The 19,793-nt window shown below is 50.2% G+C and overlaps 1 protein-coding gene across 1 annotated transcript in view; it reads left to right on the top strand.

Moving 5' to 3' along the window:
- The window catches only part of CDC45 (cell division cycle 45), a 33,675-nt gene extending 15,487 nt beyond the window's left edge, over positions 1-18,188 (top strand). The window contains exons 10-19 of the mRNA XM_019435618.2: positions 1,051-1,170; positions 2,778-2,909; positions 3,179-3,277; positions 3,871-4,032; positions 9,514-9,652; positions 9,736-9,819; positions 11,690-11,808; positions 14,345-14,421; positions 16,391-16,457; positions 18,060-18,188. Of these exons, the coding sequence (XP_019291163.1) occupies positions 1,051-1,170; positions 2,778-2,909; positions 3,179-3,277; positions 3,871-4,032; positions 9,514-9,652; positions 9,736-9,819; positions 11,690-11,808; positions 14,345-14,421; positions 16,391-16,455 (997 nt within the window). The 3' untranslated portion in view covers positions 16,456-16,457; positions 18,060-18,188. The remainder of the gene's footprint in view (positions 1-1,050; positions 1,171-2,777; positions 2,910-3,178; positions 3,278-3,870; positions 4,033-9,513; positions 9,653-9,735; positions 9,820-11,689; positions 11,809-14,344; positions 14,422-16,390; positions 16,458-18,059) is intronic.
- Positions 18,189-19,793: the final 1,605 nt, after the last annotated feature.

Raw genomic sequence — 19,793 nt, 5'->3', positions numbered from 1 at the left:
GGTGAGGACCCCAGGAGTCCTACCAGGGAGGGTGGATGTGATCTCAACGGCAAGGGGAAGGCTGGCAAGGACTGCCAGGAGGGCTGGCATGGAGCCGAATTCTCTTTTGCCCCTTGGTGAGCGGGCTTTAGTGCTCCTCATCACTCCTGATGGAGAGCTGAAGGGCTGCCCCAGAATAGAGATACCTGGGAAGCATGGGGTGCCAGCACCCCCTCTCATCCGCATTCTGGTGGCCATCAGGTGAGGACTCTAAGACAATTGACAGGGACCCCTACCCTAACCCTGTCCAAGGACACTCCTTGTGCAGTTTACAGAGGCCCCAGCACCCCCATTCCCTGCCTCTCCACCCCACTCTGCCCACCTGAGTCATATGGTGTAGCCTAGGGACCAGGAGGGTTCTGAGTCTCACAGGCGTGGATACCTTGCTGGGCCTTGTTCCCCCTTCTCTCTTAAAGATGGCATGCGTTGTGTGCAGTGCCAGGCACTGTCCCTGGCCTATGGCAGCCCCTCACATGAGGCTCCACTGTCACTGTCCTGCTCAGTGGCCATCTGCAGGTGGATCTGGACTGGGGTCTGCCCTCTCCTGCTGTGCTTGAGAGGATCCACACCCTTTGCTGTGGACTACTGTCACTATGTAGTCCGTCCACTTGACTGTGACTGCTGGACAGGGCTTTGGCCTCCTGCAGTGCCTGCCCTCAGGAGGCCTCAAATAAGTAAGGGCAGGACAGCTGCCACCCAGAGGAGAGTGCAAGGGGGCAGGGGCTGCGGCCAGAGCCCACCCCTCCCAGCTCTGTCTACTCACATGCCCCCTGGATCCTCGTCGTGGAGGAAGGGCTTAGAACCTAGCTGCCAAGGCCCTGGTGCCACAGCTGCATTTGGCTTTGCAGAGGTGGTGGACCTTCCTCATCCTGACAGGAACAGCCTATATGGTGGGCTAGCCCCTTAGCCTGTGAGGGGGGTCCCCCGAGGGAAGGAGGGAAGCCACGTGGCCTGGCTGCACGTGAGGGAGGAAGGCATCCACCCAGGCGGCTGGCAGTGCTTTCATTCCAGGATGAAGTACGTAACGGACGTTGGCATCCTGCAGCGCCATGTGTCTCGGCACAACCACCGGAATGAGGATGAGGAGAACTCCCTCTCTGTGGACTGTACACGGATCTCCTTCGAGTATGAGTATCCTTGTTGTTCAGGCCGGCCAAGCACAGGCAGCACCCCCCTGCCCTCAGTTTTGCTCAGCCACACACCACTTTATCACCTCTGCAAGCCCAGCCCACATCCCCCTGGGGGTGGTGTGGTTGTGGCTGTGGAGTCGCAGGCCTGGATTGTACTGCTGTGTCTACTGTGTACCTAGGCAGGCAGTGGATGAAACTAGAGGCTTTGAGAAAGGGGCCCTGGTGTGCTCTCCAGGCTCGGCAAAGCACCAGGTACTGGGGAGTGGACTCTGTCCTGGCTCTTCTGTATGGCTTTGGCTCCTAAATGCCAGTGCTGTGTTCAGAAGCATCATCTATTTATTTACGGCTCATTGTAGGCCTGGTGTGTTGCAGGGCCTATCTGTGCAGTGTGGGCAGTTTAATGATGAGCGCAGACTCTTGCCAAGCCCATCAGGAAGCAGTAAGCCAGCATGTGATTACAGAGCACAAATGTTCCATAAGAAGGTGGGGCATTGATGGAGTAACCAGGGGGTTGTTGGGTGGCAATACTCAGGAAAGGCCCTTGGGGGGGGGGGGGGGGGCACATCTCAGGCTGAGACTCAGACACACGGGGTGGGAGGGAGGACAGCCTGGGCCAAGACCGTGGCTGTGCAAAGGCCCTGAGGAAGGGACTGGAGAGATGAGTGGAGTCTGAAGGTCAGAGAGCCCAGGGCAGTGGGAGGTTGAGGAGGTTGTTGAGTTCAATTCTTTATGCTTAAAAGGTCCCTGGACTGCTGGTTGCAGGGATACAGACTGGCAGCCATAGGTATAAGGCAGGGCTGGGGCCTGCTGCTTCAGTGGTAGGTAGTGATGGCGGGAATGATGCTGTCCTATGCCTGCTGGGATGGATGGGGACCAATAAATGTGGATTTGGATAGGTGAGTAGAAGGTCATGTCTAGGAAGACGTGTTAAATGTGAGGCATCTGAGCTCCCAGGATTGGAGAGCCCACCAGGGCCTGACACAGGATGTCCAGGGATCAGGTCCCAGCCATCAGGCTGGGCAGCACTGAGGACAGAGCCCACCATGTGGTCAGAGCTAAGCCTCAAGGGCAGATGTGTTGGCAGAAATGGTGTCAGGGTACCAGCATGACACTGGGAGGCAGGCAGAACCAGCCTGACATCCTGCTTAGACCCTTGGGACCGGGAAGAAGGGGCACACAATGGGGTGGGGACAGGATCACCCTCACACACAGCCATGCTCACAGCCCCACTGGCAGTAAACAGTGTGTTTAAGAAGAGGGGGTTTTGTTCAGGGGGGTCCAGCAGAGAGGCGGGTGTGGGAGAGGGCCAAGCTAGGTGTAGCATGCAGGGAGCAGATGTGATGACAGCATGGACTGCCCTGTGTAGCCATGAGGACTGTCTCTGTCACCACAGTACCTAGACTCTCAGAACCCCTGCGCCTCAGTTTCCCCGTCTGTCCAACAGTGATAATGGTGTGCAGACACCCCCTTATAAGCTCTCCATATGGGTCAAATGAAGCTAAGGAGGTGTAACTGGTTGTGCAGGCAGGCTCTCTGGGGATGGGTAGGGCCGTGCACTGCCCAAGCCACGGGTCACTGGCCAGCCACTGCCTCCTTGACTGGGCCCAGCCTCCGCCTGGCACTCTACCAGCACTGGTCCCTCCATGACAGCCTATGCAACACATGCTACACTGCAGCCAGGTTCAAGCTCTGGTCTGTGCATGGGCAGAAGCGTCTCCAGGAGTTCCTTGCAGACGTGGGGTGAGTGACCGCCTTGGCCCAGAGGCCCCCCACTCCTCCCACCAGGGGAAAGGTCCCTCCCCTTGGTTGTGACCAACATTCAGAGGCTGCCTGTTTCTACCTGAAGTGTCTCACTCGGAGACCCCAGAATATTGCCCAAAGGCCTACATATGAAGACCCCTCTCATGAGCACTGGGACTCCTTGTAGAGTGCTCTCAGTCCCACTGGTGCTTGGTGACCTCCATCTGAAGCCAGGTTACTCATGTGACTGGTGCTTGTCATCTTTCCAGCCTCCCCTTGAAACAGGTGAAGCAGAAGTTCCAGTCCATGGATGTCTCCTTGAAGGAGAATTTGCGGGAGATGATCGAAGAGTCTGCAAATAAATTTGGGTAAACACATGTTTTTCGGCGTTAAGCTTTGTTCAGGCTTCAGCTTTAACCTAAAATAATGCAAAAACAAGAATACACAAGCAAATATGACCTGTCTAATCTTTCCCAGAGTTTTGAGTTCTCTTTGGTTTAAAAGTAGGTCCAGGTCTAGAGAAGTCCGGGTCCTTACATCCTGGGGCTGAGGTGTAGACCTCTAGGTCAACCTGGTCTATCCCTGACTGGACACAGGAAATAGCTGTGGGAAGGGCCCCCTGAGGCCAGGTTCAGGCACGCTCTGCCTAGAGGGTCCTGTGGCTGCTTCTAGCATCCTGGGACATGGGAGGGGCTGCACACACATCTCTGCTCTTTCCCCCAACCAATAGGACAGCTTTGGACAAGGCACTCAGTGCCCCAGGTTACAGGGCTATTATGTCAGGTCTTCTCCCCCCCTCCATTCTTGGACCACAGTGGTCTTGCCTTGTGCATTAGCAGGGGCCAGGGAGAGACAGCCGTACATCTGCTGGCCTGGCCTGGCAGTGAGAGCTCACCCACAACTTGAGAGCACTCCCACATGCACACAGGGATATCAGCCATGTTGCTTGCTCCCATTGCAGGATGAAGGACATGCGCGTGCAGACTTTCAGCATTCACTTCGGGTTCAAGCATAAGTTCCTGGCCAGTGACGTGGTCTTTGCCACCATGTCACTGATGGAGAGTCCCGAGAAGGACGGCTCAGGGACAGATAACTTCATCCAGGCTTTGGACAGTCTCTCCAGGTAGTGGGCCACTATTCCTCATCCTAATACTCTTCAAGGAGGCAAGTCACAGGAACCCCAGGTGCATGGGGGTGACTGTGTCCTGCAGAAAGTAATCGCAGTCCACCAGGGGAGCATGTGACACATTTCCTGTCCATCTTCCTCTCAAACCCTTTCCTTCTCCTTTTTGATTTTTAATCGTTTTTTACCTCCTTGACCTCTTCAGTCATTATTTGTGGTGTTTATTCATTCTTGTGAGTTTTTTTCTAGTTTAATCTTCATTTATCAATTATTTGCCTCTTATTTCTAATTTTTTTATTTCATTTCCTGAGATGTCTCATTTTATATTTTGTTTTTAATGTGTCTGAGCTTGCTTTGAAATAGAACATCACAGTGTTGACCTTCTGGGGGCACATCTTTCTAGAGTACTTGCATTATCGATATAGGTATGCTATTCTCCCTATTCCCTTTTTTCTGATAGTAACTTTGAGAGGATTTGACCTTGCTCCTTGTCTGTTTCTCATTTTTTGTGTGTAAATTTAGCTTCCCTGACTTTCAGAGGAGGCATGATTCAGACAGCTTTCTAACTTCAGAGAACTGCCACTTCTGTTGCTGTGCAGTGTTAAAAAATGTAGGGGTCTGCTTTCTGGGGTTTCCTGCCCTGTTCCCTGACATACTTTTTTTAAATAGCTTTACTGAGTTATAATTCGTACACCATATAATCCACCCATTTAATGTGTACAATTCAGTGGCTTTTAGTATATTTACAAGGTTGTGCAAATATCACCACTACCTAATTTTAGAACATATTCGTTGCATCAGAAAGAAGCCCCCCATTCCCCTTAACCATCACCTCCCAAATCTCCCATCTCTCTGAGCCCTAGGCAACCACTAATCTACTTTCTGTCTTCATAGATTTGCTATTTTGGACACTTCGTATAAACGGGATTGAACAATACATGTCCTTTTATAACTGACTCCTTTCACTTAGGCTAGTGTTCTCAAGGTTCATCCATGTTGCAACATGAAGAAATTTCCTTACTTTTTCTTGCAAATAAGACTCTATGGTATGGATATACCACATTTTATTCGTCCATTGATCAGTGATAGTTTCTACCTTTTGACTGTTATGAATAATGCTGCCATAAATACGCATATATAAGTTGTGTGGACGTGTTTTCATTGCTCTTGTGTATATGCCTGGGGATGGAATTTCTGGGTCGTATAGTAAGTCTGTTTTATCTTTTGAATAATGGGTAGACTGTTTTCCAAAGTGATTACATCATTTTACATTCCATCAGTAGTGTATGAGTTTGAATTTCTCCACACCCACGATAGCCATCCTAGTGTGAAGTGGCGTGAAGTGGGATCTCATTGTGGTTTTGATTTGCATTTCCCTCATGGCTAATGATGTTGAGCAGCTTTTCATGTGCTTATTGGCTATTTGTAGATCTCATTTGGAGAGCTGTCTATTCAAGTCCTTTGTCCATTTTTAAATTGTCTTTATTATGGAGCTGTAAGAATTGTTTCCTATATTCTAAATATAAATCCCTTACCAAATACATGATTTGCAAATATTTCCCCCATCCTGTGGGTTATCTTTTCACTTTCTTGATACAGTTCTTTGAAGCACAAGGTTTTAATTTCAGTCATATCCAGGTTATCCTTTTTCTTTTGTTTCTTATGTTTTTGATATTATATCTAAGAAACCACTTCACAGTTTTATAGTTTTTGCCTTTACATTAGGTGTATGATTCATTTGAGGTTAATTTTTGTGTCTGGTGCAAGGAACAGGTTCAACTTAATCCTTTTGTATGTGTACATCCAAATTGTTCTAATACCATTTGTTGAAAAGACTTCTTTCCCCCCACTGAATCATTTTGGCACCCATGTTGAATATCAGTGAACTGTAAATATGAGAATTTATTTCTAGACTCTCAGTTCTGTCCCATCAATTGGTGTATCTGTCCTTGTGGCAATACCACACGGTTTTGATTACTGTAGCTTTATAGCTAGTTTTGGTTATTCTGTGTTCCTTGAAGTTCCATATGAGTTTTAGGATCAGCTTGTCAGATACTGCAAAGAAGTCATATTGCTTTGAACCTATAGATAAATTTGGGGAGTATTGTTGTCTCAACAATAGGAAGTCTTCCAGTCCATGAACATGGGATGTTTTCCCATTAACTCAGATCCTCTTTAATTTTTTTCAAGAACGTTTTGTATTTTTCAGAGAATAAATTCTTTTTGTACTTCTTTTGTTAAATTTATTCTTTTTTTTAAATGTTTATTTATTTTGAGAGCACATTCACAAGCAGGGGAGGGACAAGAGAGAGGGAGAGAGAGAATCCCAAGCAGGCTCCACACCATCAGCACAGAGCCTAACTTGGGGCTCGATCTCACGAACCTTGAGATCATCACCTGAGCTGAGATCAAGAGTTGGATGCTTAACCAACTGAGCCACCCAGGTTGCCCCTGTTAAATTTATTCCTAAATATTTTATTCTTGGGACGCCTGGGTGGCTCAGTCGGTTAAGCGTCCGACTTCGGCTCAGGTCACGATCTCGCAGTCCGTGAGTTCGAGCCCCGCGTCGGGCTCTGTGCTGACAGCTCAGAGCCTGGAGCCTATTTCAGATTCTGTGTCTCCCTCTCTCTCTGACCCTCCCCCGTTCATGCTCTGTCTCTCTCTGTCTCAAAAATAAATAAACGTTAAAAAAAAAAATTAAAAAAAAAATATATATATATTTTATTCTTTTTGACACTATGGTAAATGCACTTGTTTTCTTAATTTTATTTTTGTTTACTGATTGCTATTGCATAGAAATAGAGTTGCTTTTTGTATATTTATCTTGTGTCTTGCAACAGTATTGAACTTATTTATTAGCTCTAATAGTTTTTTTGTTTGTTTGTTTTTAGTTGTAATAGGTTTTAGTTATTCCTTAGGATTTCCTATATACAAGATTATGTTATCTGCAAATAGAGATGGTTTTACTTTTTCCTTTCCAACTGCTAGAACCTCCACTACAATCCCAGGTACATTTTTATCTGTACCTTCTTTTTCCTTTTTCATATTGTCTCTGTCTTACTCAATTTTGATTCCATCTTGGCAGTTTCTCCTCAGTGAGGGACTCAGAGTGGAAAGGAGCTCTGGCTGGTCAGAGCTAGACTGCTACGGCCCCCTAGTCTTTACCATGTCCCCTTGCACTTTATCACAGCTCCTGCACTCACCTGCTATTGGACAGGGTAAAACTCTCACTTTGAACCACTGTGCCCCAGTTGCCTGGTGTTTTTAAACATTCTTAGCTCTTGCTGCTTCTCTGCTCCCTCCCGCACTAACTCCCAAAGATACACCAGTCTTATGGCCAGTTGGTGGTCTATTCCCCCTGCTTATGTTTTGGGGTCTACAGTGTTCCCTTATTCTCTTGTCGTGAGAGTCCTAGATTTTTGGTTTTACAATGTGGTTGCTCTATTTTTATCTAGAAATATAAGGAAATCCCAAAAACTATAGTATCAACTGTTGATGCCCTCATCCCAGAGTTGATGGAGCAGTTTTAGACATTGTTTACTGACTTCCTGCTATGACAGAATATTTATTCCTCTTTTGTGCTCCTTTCCCTTCCTGTGCCACTGTTTTTAGCTCCTTTGTAACTGTAACATACTTACATCTTGTTCTATCACCATTGTCTCTTTTCTCCTACTTTGTAAGAAAAAGATATTAGCATTCTTACTTTTCTCTTCCCTATACCTTCTACTTTGTGAAATCTATGCTTTTATATTTTTAGGGTTAATAACACTTGGTTAGAGAATAGAATGCAAGTCATCTCATCCTTGACTATAGATTTGATTCTAAAAGATGAAAATCAATGTTCCAGAATCACTCGTGTGCAGTGATTATGTTACTTTCTGATGCTGCTCTTTGTTTTTCCTGGAACTCTTAATTGCCTTCTTTATAATATCCAGTTTTTTCCCAAGCTCTACTTCCAGGAGCTATTCCTTGAGTCCCTTTTGTCTAGGAGAGCCTGGGGTTCTGCCTTCTGACACCAGCCTGGACCTGCAGCTCTCTAGGCCTGCTGTTCGCTGCCACCACTGATGTTTGGCACTGACTGTGCCAATCCCAGGCACTGACTGTGCCCTGGGTTGGAGCCAGTGTTTCTTAGGGTCCTTGTCTTTGGTTTTTTCAGCCTTTCATTTTTTTAGAGCATACTTCTCTTTCTTTAAAGAAAGAGCACATAATGAGGTAAATGTTCCGAGTTCTTACACATCTGACAATATCTTTATTCTACCCTCACCTGGTCCCTGGTATAGCTTGTATACAATTCAAGGTTGAAGGTAATTTCCTGTTAAATGTGGATTTTATTGCTCCCCTGTCTTCTAGCAGCCAGTGGTGCTAATTGAAGTCTGAGCTATCTTAGTTCTTGTTTCTTTATCAATGCCTCATACCCCACCTAAAAAAGCTTGCAGGACTTTTTCTTTTATTTTCAGTGTTTTGTCATTTCATAGTGATGTGTCTTGGGTAGATCTTGCCTCATGGATTGTACTGGGTTCTCAGGCGAGCCCTTTTGATCCAAAGCCCCAGATTTTTCAGCTTGGGAATGCTTTTGTACTATTTATTACTCCTCTCAAACATACATATGTGTTTTTTTTATTCTTTTTTTCCTGGAATAATGCTCTGTCTGATTTTTGCCTTATGTTTTCCATGTTTGTCTTATTCTTGGTGTTAAGGAAGCTTCTTGACTTTATCCTCTAGCCTTTGAGTGAATTTTTTATTTTTTTGCAATCACTTTACTTTCCACAAACACTTTGAGTTTCTGATTGTTCCTTTTTCATGGCATCCTGTTACTGGTTTACAAATACCTTAGTTGCCCAAATTCCTTTGAAGATTTTAATTAGAATTCATTTCAAGTTTTCTTTTGTTCTCCAAATTATCTCTGTTTCATCTAGGGTCACTTTTTCTGGGCATAGGCATTTCTCAAATACCTGGTGGTCCTCATAATCAAGAGGGGGAGCTGTGGAAACCTGGTGAGGCACTGGGTCTTTGGGTATAACATACAGGCTAGAAGGCATTGCTTCATCTTGGCAGGTCGAGAGCCAATATGACACTTTGAGACCTTTAACTTCTTGGTGCACTTCTCCACAGAGTTCATTTTAATGTATTTAGAGGAGAACCCTCCTTTCGTGGGGGGAAGGGTAATAATCCATCCGTCAGGTGAGGTGTCCCTGATTCTCCTCTTGGACCTTGCCCTGGCCCCTCTGTCAGAGCCCTCTGGACACCTTCCAGGTCCTGCTGGACAGTGTCTTCCCTCTGTTGGCTTTCAGTTTCCTGTCTTCTGATGCCCCTCCCACATCTCATGTTTGTCACTGGGTTTATGTATGTTTTATTCCTTCCTTTCATATGAAAGGGAACTCAGGAGGGAAAGAAAGAAACTCTCATCCCCATATACCCTCCCAGGAGCCAAGTGCTCTGTTTGTGACTCTATGCTGAAGCTGTGTGTCTGCCGTGTTACAGGAGTAACCTGGACAAACTCTACCATGGCCTGGAACTCGCCAAGAAGCAGCTGCGAGCCACGCAGCAGACCATCGCCAGCTGCCTCTGCACCAACCTTGTCATCTCCCAGGGGCCCTTCCTCTACTGCTCCCTCATGGAGGTCAGGCTTCCTGTGGACAGCTGAGCACCAGGCCACGCCTGCCAGCAGCCCCGTCTGACTGTCTCTGTGTCCTTCCCCTGCAGGGCACTCCGGACATTGTGCTATTTTCCAAGCCAGCATCCCTGAGCCTGCTCAGCAGACACCTGCTGAAGTCCTTTGTGTGTTCGGTGAGGAACTGGGTGGGTGGGTGCCAGAAGGTAGATGCCCAGAGCAGAGCTTGGACTAGGCGTTAGAGGCTGGCCTTGAGGTACTGGTGGCCGTGCACCAGCTGTGGGGTCTGGGGAAAACACTCACTTTTTCTGAGCTGTGTTTTCCTCAGCTGACCCTTCGGAATCTTCCAGTTCCTAGAAGCTCTGATTTTGTTACTTGGCCATCCTGGTCTCTTGGACAAGTAGGAAGGGACCTCATGGAGAATGTGAGGCTATGGCTTATGTTCAACTGTGGCAGATCAGGGAGAGATGAAGTTGGTTGTAGCACAGACTTGCTTCCTAGCAAAACTCTGTTTTCTGGGCTGGCTTTCCCTTTTCCATGTGTGGTTCCATCTTTTGTATGGCCTAACAGCCTTCTTTGCCTTGGCCTGGGACACCCACCCCTACCCAGCTAACATCAGGCTAACACACCCCCTGGGTATGATCACAAAAGGGATGATCCCACACATGTCAACAGTCAAAGTCTTACTCTGCTTCCTGGATGACAGTTTACACTGGGGGCTACTCTTAACAAAATGTTTAATAGGATGTTGACATTATCTCATACCACTGAACTGACCTATAAAATGATTATCTGAGTATTATGTGAGGACAGTCAAATAATGACAAAAGTTGGACTAGGGACAAAACATGAGCTCTAAAGTTGTCTAAGCTTCTTTTATTATTTTTTTAGTGTTTATTTATTTTTGAGAGAGAGAAACAGAGTGTGAGTGGGGGCAGGGCAGAGAGAGAGAGGGAGACACAGAATCTGAAGCAGTCTTTGGGGCGCCTGGGTGGCGCAGTCGGTTAAGCGTCCGACTTCAGCCAGGTCATGATCTCACGGTCTGTGAGTTCGAGCCCCGCGTCAGGCTCTGGGCTGATGGCTCGGAGCCTGGAGCCTGTTTCCGATTCTGTGTCTCCGTCTCTCTCTGCCCCTCCCCCGTTCATGCTCTGTCTCTCTCTGTCCCAAAAATAAATAAAAAACGTTGGGAAAAAAAAAAAAAAAAAAAATTAAAAAAAAAAAAAAAAAAAAGAATCTGAAGCAGTCTCCAGGCTCTGAGCTGTCCGTACAGAGCCTGACATGGGGCTCAAACTTACGTACCACGAGATCATGACCTGAGCCTAAGTTGGACGCTTAACCAACTGAGCCACCCTGACGCCCCTGTCTAGGCTTCTTTTAAATCTCAGCCTCCTTGTTTACCAGTTGTGTGATGTGAGGTCAATTATTTGATCTCTGGCCTCGTTTCCTCATCTGTAAAATGGATGAATGAATATCCACTTCACAGGACCCATCATTTATCAAATATTCCTTAAGCAGTCACCACCAGCCAGGCTCTGATATCATAGAGTGACCAATGACCCTTGGATACCCTTCAGTCCTGGACAAATCAGGATAGTTGGTCACCTCTGTCATAGGGTATGGGTGCAATGGGTACAGCAGTGAAGGAAACACTTGAGTCTCCATGTTGAAGGCGGATGCATGCTGGCAAGGGGACAGATGACGAAAGATTATGTGTGGTGTCAGATGGTGGCACGCCATGGAGAAGCTGAAGCAGGATAACGGAGGGGGGTTGGTTGGGGGGGGGTCCTCCTGGAGAAGGTGACAACTGCTTCAGGACCTAAAGGAGGTGAGGGAGGGAACAACCAAGGGACACTGGCACAGAAGGAGGCTAGGAATAGGGTGTCACAGCGTGGGGGGGCAGCTGCATGGGGACTTGAGCATCTGTGGTGAGAGAAAGCTCCTGGAGGTTTTTGGAGGGTGGGTGGCTGGCCCTGTTAGAGCTTCTAGGCATGGAGTGGTGCGCTTGCCCTATGGGGCTGTGACTAAGGGTGCAATTTACCTCCACAGACAAAGAACCGGCGCTGCAAGCTGCTGCCTTTGGTGATGGCCGCACCCCTGAGTGTGGAGCAGGGCACTGTGACTGTGGTGGGCATCCCCCCAGAGACCGACAGCTCAGACAGGAAGAAGTGAGCTGGGTTCTGCATCTCCTGGGAGTTGGGATCTCAAGGGGTGTCATTGGCCCATGGGTTCTGCTGAGTTGGGTGATCTTTGCCCTCAATGCCACACCAAGGATAGCCTTTTCCACCATGTGGCGGGACTGTGAGGGTTTAAATATGTGGGCTGCAGGTTAGCCACTGAGCCTCTGCCTTACCCCTTGACTGGACTTTTGAATTCTTTTAGTTTGTTCAAGGCCTCCCAGACAAGAGTGGCTGGCTCTTCCAGGATCCAGAATGGGCTCCACACCTACAGTGAGGTGTGATAAGGTATCCTGGCTCTGTGTGGCCTTGGGCAGGAGCCCCAGCCCTTCCTGGGCCAGAACCCTCTTCCGAGGTACAAATGGTTTATACTGAAAATCTGAGGGGTTTCAGGTCAGCCACCCCAGAAATTAGGCTTCACCTGTAAGGATCCTTGAGACCAACTCTGTACAATGCCTTCAAAACCTTCATGAGTGATCACCATCTTGTTTGGGCCTCACACTAACCTTTGAGGAGATCCAGGCAGTGTCTCCCATCCCTTCCCCCACCCCAGTGAGTCAGAGTCACTATTCACTAAATCCCCACTTCAGGCATTTGCCAAACATTTAAAAGTTTAGTTGTAAGAGCTGAAATACCAAAGATCATTCACTAGAGTGTGTGCAGGGGCGTGCACACCCAGGCTGCCTACCTGCCAGCACAGAGTTGCCATTCCAAAGTTGAGCTCACTTGCACCCCCATGGTTTGGGCAGCAGGTGGAGAATCCAGCACACCACCACCCCCCCCCCACCACCACCCCCCCTACCGCCCGAATGCCGGCAGAAGCCTGCAGAACTGCTGTAGTCACCCAGACTGTGGGGTGGTGGCTCCCTGTCCTCCTTCAACCTTTTCTTTATTTAGCGTCTAGGAAACGTTTTGGACTTTCGTCAGTGGTGTACTTCTGCATTTTGTTTTCTTACCGAGTATCAGCCCTTTATGCACGTTTTTTCAAAAGTGACTTAAAGCAGTAGGAAACCTGTTAAATGAAGGTGACAGTTTATCTGTCATCTTCTATTGGATATTCAGGCTGTTTTTAACTTTTTGTTATTATGGACATTGTACCAGTGGGTTTGTGAATGCATAGGTTCATCTTCTTGTGCTTTTGAGAAGCTTCTCCCACCGTCTTCTAAACGTCTTCCCTGCATCTGTTGGGCTGGGTTCTCATTCTCCTCCTGCAGCAAGGTCAGGTTTTCTCCTGCCCACTCCATCCAGACATTGTATTGGCCAACAGGCAGGGCCTTGAGGGGCTCCCCAGTTCTCCCTGCTGCCCCCTTCATGCTCTGCATAGCCAGAGAGCCCTGTGACTAATCCCAGGGGCTATGTGTGACCATCCTTTGCCTCTCTGGCAGAGTCTCAGTGCTCCCCAACACATCCCAAGAGGTGACCTTGGTCAGATACTGAGTGACAGCTGGCAGCAAGACACCTAGCCCCCAAGTGGGGCAGCTTGGGGACTAAGGACCACTAGTGTCTTGTGCTCCTCAGTTTTCCCAGTTAGCTCTTATTGGCCTCTGCTGTGGAAGACGTTGGTCTTGGATCTGGATCAATCCTAGCTCTGGTTTGTGAGCTTTGACCTCCTTTTGTGTCTGCAAAGGCCATTTAGGTAGCAAGTTGGGAGAGACAATGGACTTTTTTAAGACAAATGCTTCCATGTTGCTGGGCTGCTTTCCAAAGCTATGCCATGGGTCTTGGATTCAGTCATACGGGGTGGAGCTGGCCAGGGGCTCCTGGGCTGTGTTCTCAAGACAGCCAGCACGCCCTTCCCCCACAGGCCACCACAGCTGCCTGCGTCCTCACTCCAGCTATCAATCTGTTGCTGTATGTGACTGTGGTTAGTGGTTCACTCTGGCTGGTATGCAGTCTTGAGTGAGAGTTGCCACAGAGGTTTGAAGCACTCGCCCCTCCTCTTCCTGTTCTCCTTGACTGTGACCAGCCCAAGAGTCCCTTCCCCGTGATGCTCTCCCTCCACTGCCAGCCCTTACTACCTGCAGCAACCCTGAGCCCCCAGGGGTTGGGTGTGCCTCCCTGCCGCACACCTGCACCCTTGATGTTCCTGCGCCCCTGAGTTGTGGCCGCACACTGTAGCCCGGCCCTGCAGGCTCCTCCCATCTCCACCCTGTGTGTGACCCAGCCTTGGCCGAGACTCCCATCCCAGCATGCCTCCCATTGAGCCTCTGCTTCTCCTGTCCCAGCTGCCAGCACGGTGGCAGGCATGAGAGAGGCTAAGTCAGGGCATATCCTGGGAGGTGCCCAGGGACACTCATGCCCTGAGGGCTGAACAAGGTCCAGCTGGATGCTGAACAGCAGCAAGAGAAGGTGACTAGTGAGTGTGGGTGAGACCTCAGAGGACAGTGGCCCAGGAAGGAGTATGAGTGCCAACAGGTAGACCCGGCGGCCAGGGAGGAGTCTGGGCCAAGTCTAATGTCTGTTCTGGGGACTTAGGAAGGTCCATTACAGTGGATGGGTTCCCAACAGACCTTTTATATGTCTGCAGCTTTTTTGGGCGGGCGTTTGAGAAGGCAGCAGAGGGCACCAATTCTCGGACGCTGCACAACCATTTTGACCTCTCAGGTAAGAGTTTGCTGTACTGGGGCCCTTTCAAGGTCAGCGCTGGCCTTGAACTAGGGAAGCTGGCATCGCTAGAAATACCTTGCAAGCAGCCCTCATTTTTTCGGAGCCAGCCCCGGACCAGGTGGCTCAGGGAGCTCTAGGATGCCCCTGCCTCTGGTGGGCTCCCAGGGCAGAGAAAGAACGGGTATTGCCCATAGAGCCATAAGCCTGGCTTCGGCCTTACAGTCCAGCCCTTGAGACCACTTCACGAAGGAGTCCCGAGGACTGGCCTCTAGAGCCTCCTGGGCCAGCCTCACCCATCAGGGTCACCTGCCTCTTCTGTGGGTATGGAAACAGGGCTTATGGCAACCCAAGAGCACTGCCTCCAAGGCTATGCTGGCCACCACTGCAGGCCAGCAGCTCTTATCTGTGTTATCATGAAGGGTCCCACGTAGTCCTGTGACAGCCCAGGTACTGGCCCCACCCTTATGTTGCATGAACCCAGAGAATGGAAGAGCCCAGTCCAGGGGGTGGCTTTGCAAGCTAGCCAGTGCCCCCCCACAACACCCCACAGTTTTCTCCATAGGCCAGCATGGAACATGGTTGACATTTAGCCATATTTACTTTTTATTCTCACTGACAGATTTTTAAGTAAAACAGACATGGTGACCCCTCACCCTTTGTATTAGTGTGCTCGGGCTGCCGTAACAACATACGTAGACTAGGAAGTTTAAACAACAGAAGTACATTTCTCACCGTTCTAGAGGCTGAAGTCCAAGATCAAAGTGTACACAGGGTCGTTTTCTTTTGAGGCCTCTTTCCTTGGTTTGCAGATGGCCGTCTTCTGGCTGTGTCCTCACACAGTCGTCCCTCTGCGTCTGTGTCTTTGTCTCCTTATAAGGGCCCCAGTGAGACTGGATTAGGGCTCCCCCATATGACCTCATTGAACCTAAACACCTTCAAGAGCCCACTCTCCAAATAAAGCACATGCTGTCTGAGGCGCTGGTGGCTAGGCCTTCTACTCAAGAACTTGGGGAGAATATACTTCAGCCCATAACCCCCATCTGTGAGAAAGAACAGTGTCTTTCATCACCATCAGCTGATTTGTTACAATGAGTCCCTGCCATCAGTGACCCAGTGTTTATCCCAGCTGTCTCAGTCATATAAAGCCAGCTCTTTCATGCTGGGCCCACTTGGGCTGTGGCTCTATGTTGGGTGGGTTCAACCCCAGCAGCAGCACACACAATGTGGGAGATGTTGGTGCTGGCTGGCCTGCAAGATGTCCCAGCTTCTCACAGAAGATTTGCGGGCTGGGAGTTACTCGGCTTCCCCCATGGGTGGAGAGCAGTGAGGAGGGACACGGCAGAGGGAGCCAGGCCAGCACCCACCTGGGTACACTGGGCCTGGGGTTCCAGATGGCTCACAGGACCAGGCTGGTCCAGTTTTGCCCTGTTTGATGAGGGTCCATGTGCTTGTCTGAGTCTGATGGCCCCCAGAAATGGAGGTAGTTCACATCGTGTCCCCCTTGTGCAGAAGAGAGCACTGAAGCCGAGAGACTGGCCAGAGCAAGACTCAGGGCCTCCTGCAACCCACAATGGGGCAGGGCTCTGTGTCCAGCAGGATGGGAAGGCCTGTCTCTGCCTAGATCTGTTCTAAACTGTCACATCCCATGTCCCCCTTACTGGCTGTCACTGCCAGTCTCCTAGCTGCCCAGAGGGTCCTCCCCATAGACTATAAGCCCAGCTAGCCTCACTAACAGGCAGTCAGCAGTTTCTGAGGATTAAATACGGACAGTGAAGTACAACCTCTGAGTTCAAAAATTTCCAGGCCTCAAGGAGCTGAGTACATTTTGAAATGTGCTGGAGGGTGGTTCCCATCTTGGATGACTCGGAAGAAGGAGTTCAAACACCCTGACTTGTTTTTCCTACTGCTCCCTCACCCTCAGCCCTACTCCTCCACCTCATGAGGTGTTTTTCTTTCATTACTTCAGTAATTGAACTGAAAGCAGAGGATCGGAGCAAGTTTCTGGATGCACTTGTTTCTCTCCTGTCCTGATGGTGAGATGTGGGGGAGGGGTGGGTGCTGGAGAGTTTAGGGGGGCTCCCCAGAAGAGGCTGGGGGTGGCCCTGCCACAAAGCCAGCCTTGTTGAAGTGTAAAGAGGGCCCCTCATTCCCTGCTTTGAGTTTTTCCTCCTCAAGCCAGGCTTTTCTACTTGGGTTTCAGACCCAAGCAGTGTTCTAAGATTTGGGACCAACACATTTTTCCCAAGGATGTCCCTGGGCTGGCGGCAGTGCCGCAACGGGGCATTTTTGAAAGAGCTAATTTCATTAAGCTTCCTGGGACTCCTTCAGCAAGAGCTGGCATTTACCCTCTCCTGACCAGACTATGGGCTGGGCATCAGTGAGTGAAATGCAGGCCTCCTGGCACTGCCGGGAAAGAGGGTGACCCCTGTGGGTGAGGGGGGCAGGGGAGGGACACCTGGAGCTTTGCTGCTTTTTGCAGCATTGTATCAGGCTCTGGGCAAGAGCCCACAGAGGCTCCTATCCGGGCTCTTGTGCATTTGACTTAGGAGAAAACAAAGCTATTGGCAGCCACTCATCGATAACTATAAAATGTCATCTCTGTGGGCCTGCACCAGCATGAGGCTGTCACTGGCAGTCCACAGTGATGCTCACCAGCCGGGGCTCTTTCCAGTGCCACTCATGCCATCTCTCTTGAAGGGCCCCCCCGCACAGTGGATGCTCATACTCAGCCCTGCATCTCCTTGAGCCCTGGGCTGGAGCCACTGCTGTGGTAGACAGGCCTTGTCAAGACTCTGAGGTAGGGGTGCCCTTGTTCTGGCCCAGGGTCTTCCCGCTCCCCCACCATCCATAGTGAGTTGGAAACTGTGGAGGGCAGGTGCCTTTCCCCTGTCAGGGCCCCAGTGGGCTCTGCTGAGAATGATATAGGGGGTCTCAGGGACCCCAGAGTCCCTCTTTCAGAGTAGGCTAGGGCATAAAGGGGCTCGTGTTGGGGAGGAACTTTGGACTCAGACCCTTCGGGTCTTCAGCAAGGTCTGTTGGGTACCTCACCAGGCTATGGCGGGTTCCTCATCTGAAGTGGGGCTAACACCCCTTGGACAGTGAGCACTGAGCCTTCAGATGGGGGCAAGGTGTAAGTTTATGACCCAAATCAAAGGCTACAAGTGGGGGCTTTTGGGCGGGGGGCTGGTATTTCAAGCATACTCCTCCCCTGCGGCCTGCTCAGTGATGCCACTGCTGCTGTGTGCCCTGCCACCATGACAGTGTGCACAGTGAGCCAGCCAGGAAGGTGGGTGGAGGGACAGTACGGGGAGACGTTCCAGGCCAGGGGAGAAACCTTGTGAAGGTACCACGGGGCTGAGACTGGACAGGGCACTGGCAGGGTCTGCAGGGCGATATAGTGGTGGAGGGCCATGAGGCCTTGGAGGTTCTCAAGCAAATGACAGCCTGGACCTGGCCAGTGGGCACTTCAGTTCTGGGGCGGCCCTCCACCCATGGTCACCACTCCTCACCTGTGTGAGTGGTGGAGGCTACTCAGAAGCAAGCCCAGCATGTCAGAGGCAAGGCCTGAGCAGTTTGCTTAATTTGGAAAGACGTTAGAATTGTTTGAAATTTACTTTTTTTTTTTTCTTTTCTAGAGTTTGATTTCTTCTGATGCGTCCTCCTTCTCCTAATTTATATTAACTGGGTTTTATTTAGACTATAAGTTATGGACATGGTTTTAGACACCCACAGTGGTTTTTTAATGGAATAAAATGTTTGTTTTAGCTTTGGTGCCTCAGTCTTGGCTCTGGTCATAGGGACAGCACTTGTTTTTGTCTTGAGCCTTCTGTGGATGTGGAGGAGCCTTTTCCTGTGTCCTGGGTAACCTCAAGGCCCAGCAGTAAACAGCATGTGGGGGGCGGTGGCCTACAGGCTCCCTGGAAAGCAGGGGGGGTGGATGTCGGGTGCCTCAGCACCTGGGCCTCTACATACTTCCTGCGCTGACCACTGCCCAGTGATGCCAGCCAGGACCTCACTCTGCTCTCCCATCACTTCTTCCTGTCCACTTGGCCTTGGCAACATCTCAAGCCCACATTCTTGACCGTGTCCCCCTGCCAGGCCCACCCTCCCACAGCCATCATCTTACCCTCCAGCACCTCCTGTCCTGGCACCCCCATAGACACACAGCACCCCCAGGCTACTGGGAGAGTCAAGCAGATAGCAAGGGCACAGTCCTCACCTGGGAAGGGTGTGGCTGGCTAAGGGACGCTGGACGGAGATGGCTTAACTGGCATCCGGGTCACAGAAGGTTCGAGCAGGACAGGACCTTGGCAACTTTCAGAGTCTTCAGAACAGCAAGAGTTCTCAGTCGGGAGCTGTGCGATCAGTTGCTGGTCCCACTCTCCCAGATGTCCCCAGAGCCCTGGCAAGGGTTGAGGGAATCTGGAGGCAAGGAGGATGCCATTCCTGCCCTTTAGGTAAGAGAGAGCTGTTGACATAAGTGTCTGAGGCTATCTGGCTGTTCTGCCTGGAGTGAGGGTGCCAGGGAAGCAGGCTAGAGTGACACAGCCACCTGGGTGTGGTGCCTGGGGCCCTGGGCAGGAGGAAGCAGAGTGGTTTGGGTAGGCTTTAAGTTGGTGGAAAGCCCCAGTGGCCTGGAACTGAGGACATGGGTGGCTAGGGCTAAGGGTGAACTTTGGAAAGGGGCATAACCTTTGGAAAGGTTGGCCGCATTGGAGGCTGGCTCCTCCTGCCTGACCTCTAGTAAATGGAATGTGTTCCTGGCTGGCCTGGCATGAGTCAGGCAGCAGCAGCCTAACTCCTCAGGGCCCTCAAACTGCCCACCTTGGCCATTCACATCATTGGGACTGTGCTGATGCCTGGGTCCCAAAGGAGTCAGAAAGCTCTAGGCTTGTGTGGGATGTAGCCTTGGGCCTGCACTCCTGGCCAAACACCAGTGTGGCTGGCCCCAGGAGTTAAGGACCTTTGTTTCAGCAGCCCCACCAAGAGCCAAGGCCCCAGATTCACACACTTGCATTTGAGGGTTGTTCTGTGGTCCTGGCTGCACAGGCCCGGGGGTGGCTACTGAGGACCTCTATGCTATGGGACCCATCTCGCTGCAGCTCATCCCATTGCAAGGAGCTCAGGCCACCCAATAGTTCAACTCAACTGGCTCTGCTGCAAACCCTGGGATGCAGAGCAGTGTTCGTCGCAGCTGTCCTGAGCCCATATTCTTGGGTTCTTCTTCCCTACAGTGGGGAGTCTGGCCAGGCTTGGGAGACTGCTTGCCACTGGATTTGGCCCAAGCATTTCTGAACAGGGTCCCCAAGGCCAGGGTTGGGGGCAGATGCCAAGCCTTTCTGCTGCCTGGGCTTGGAGCTCCTCCCTAC

The sequence above is a fragment of the Panthera pardus genome, unplaced genomic scaffold (assembly GCF_024362965.1).
Source record: "Panthera pardus isolate Hobbes unplaced genomic scaffold, ASM2436296v1 HiC_scaffold_15, whole genome shotgun sequence".
NCBI lineage: Eukaryota > Metazoa > Chordata > Mammalia > Carnivora > Felidae > Panthera > Panthera pardus.
This window is presented reverse-complemented; position numbering and strand designations above follow the sequence as displayed.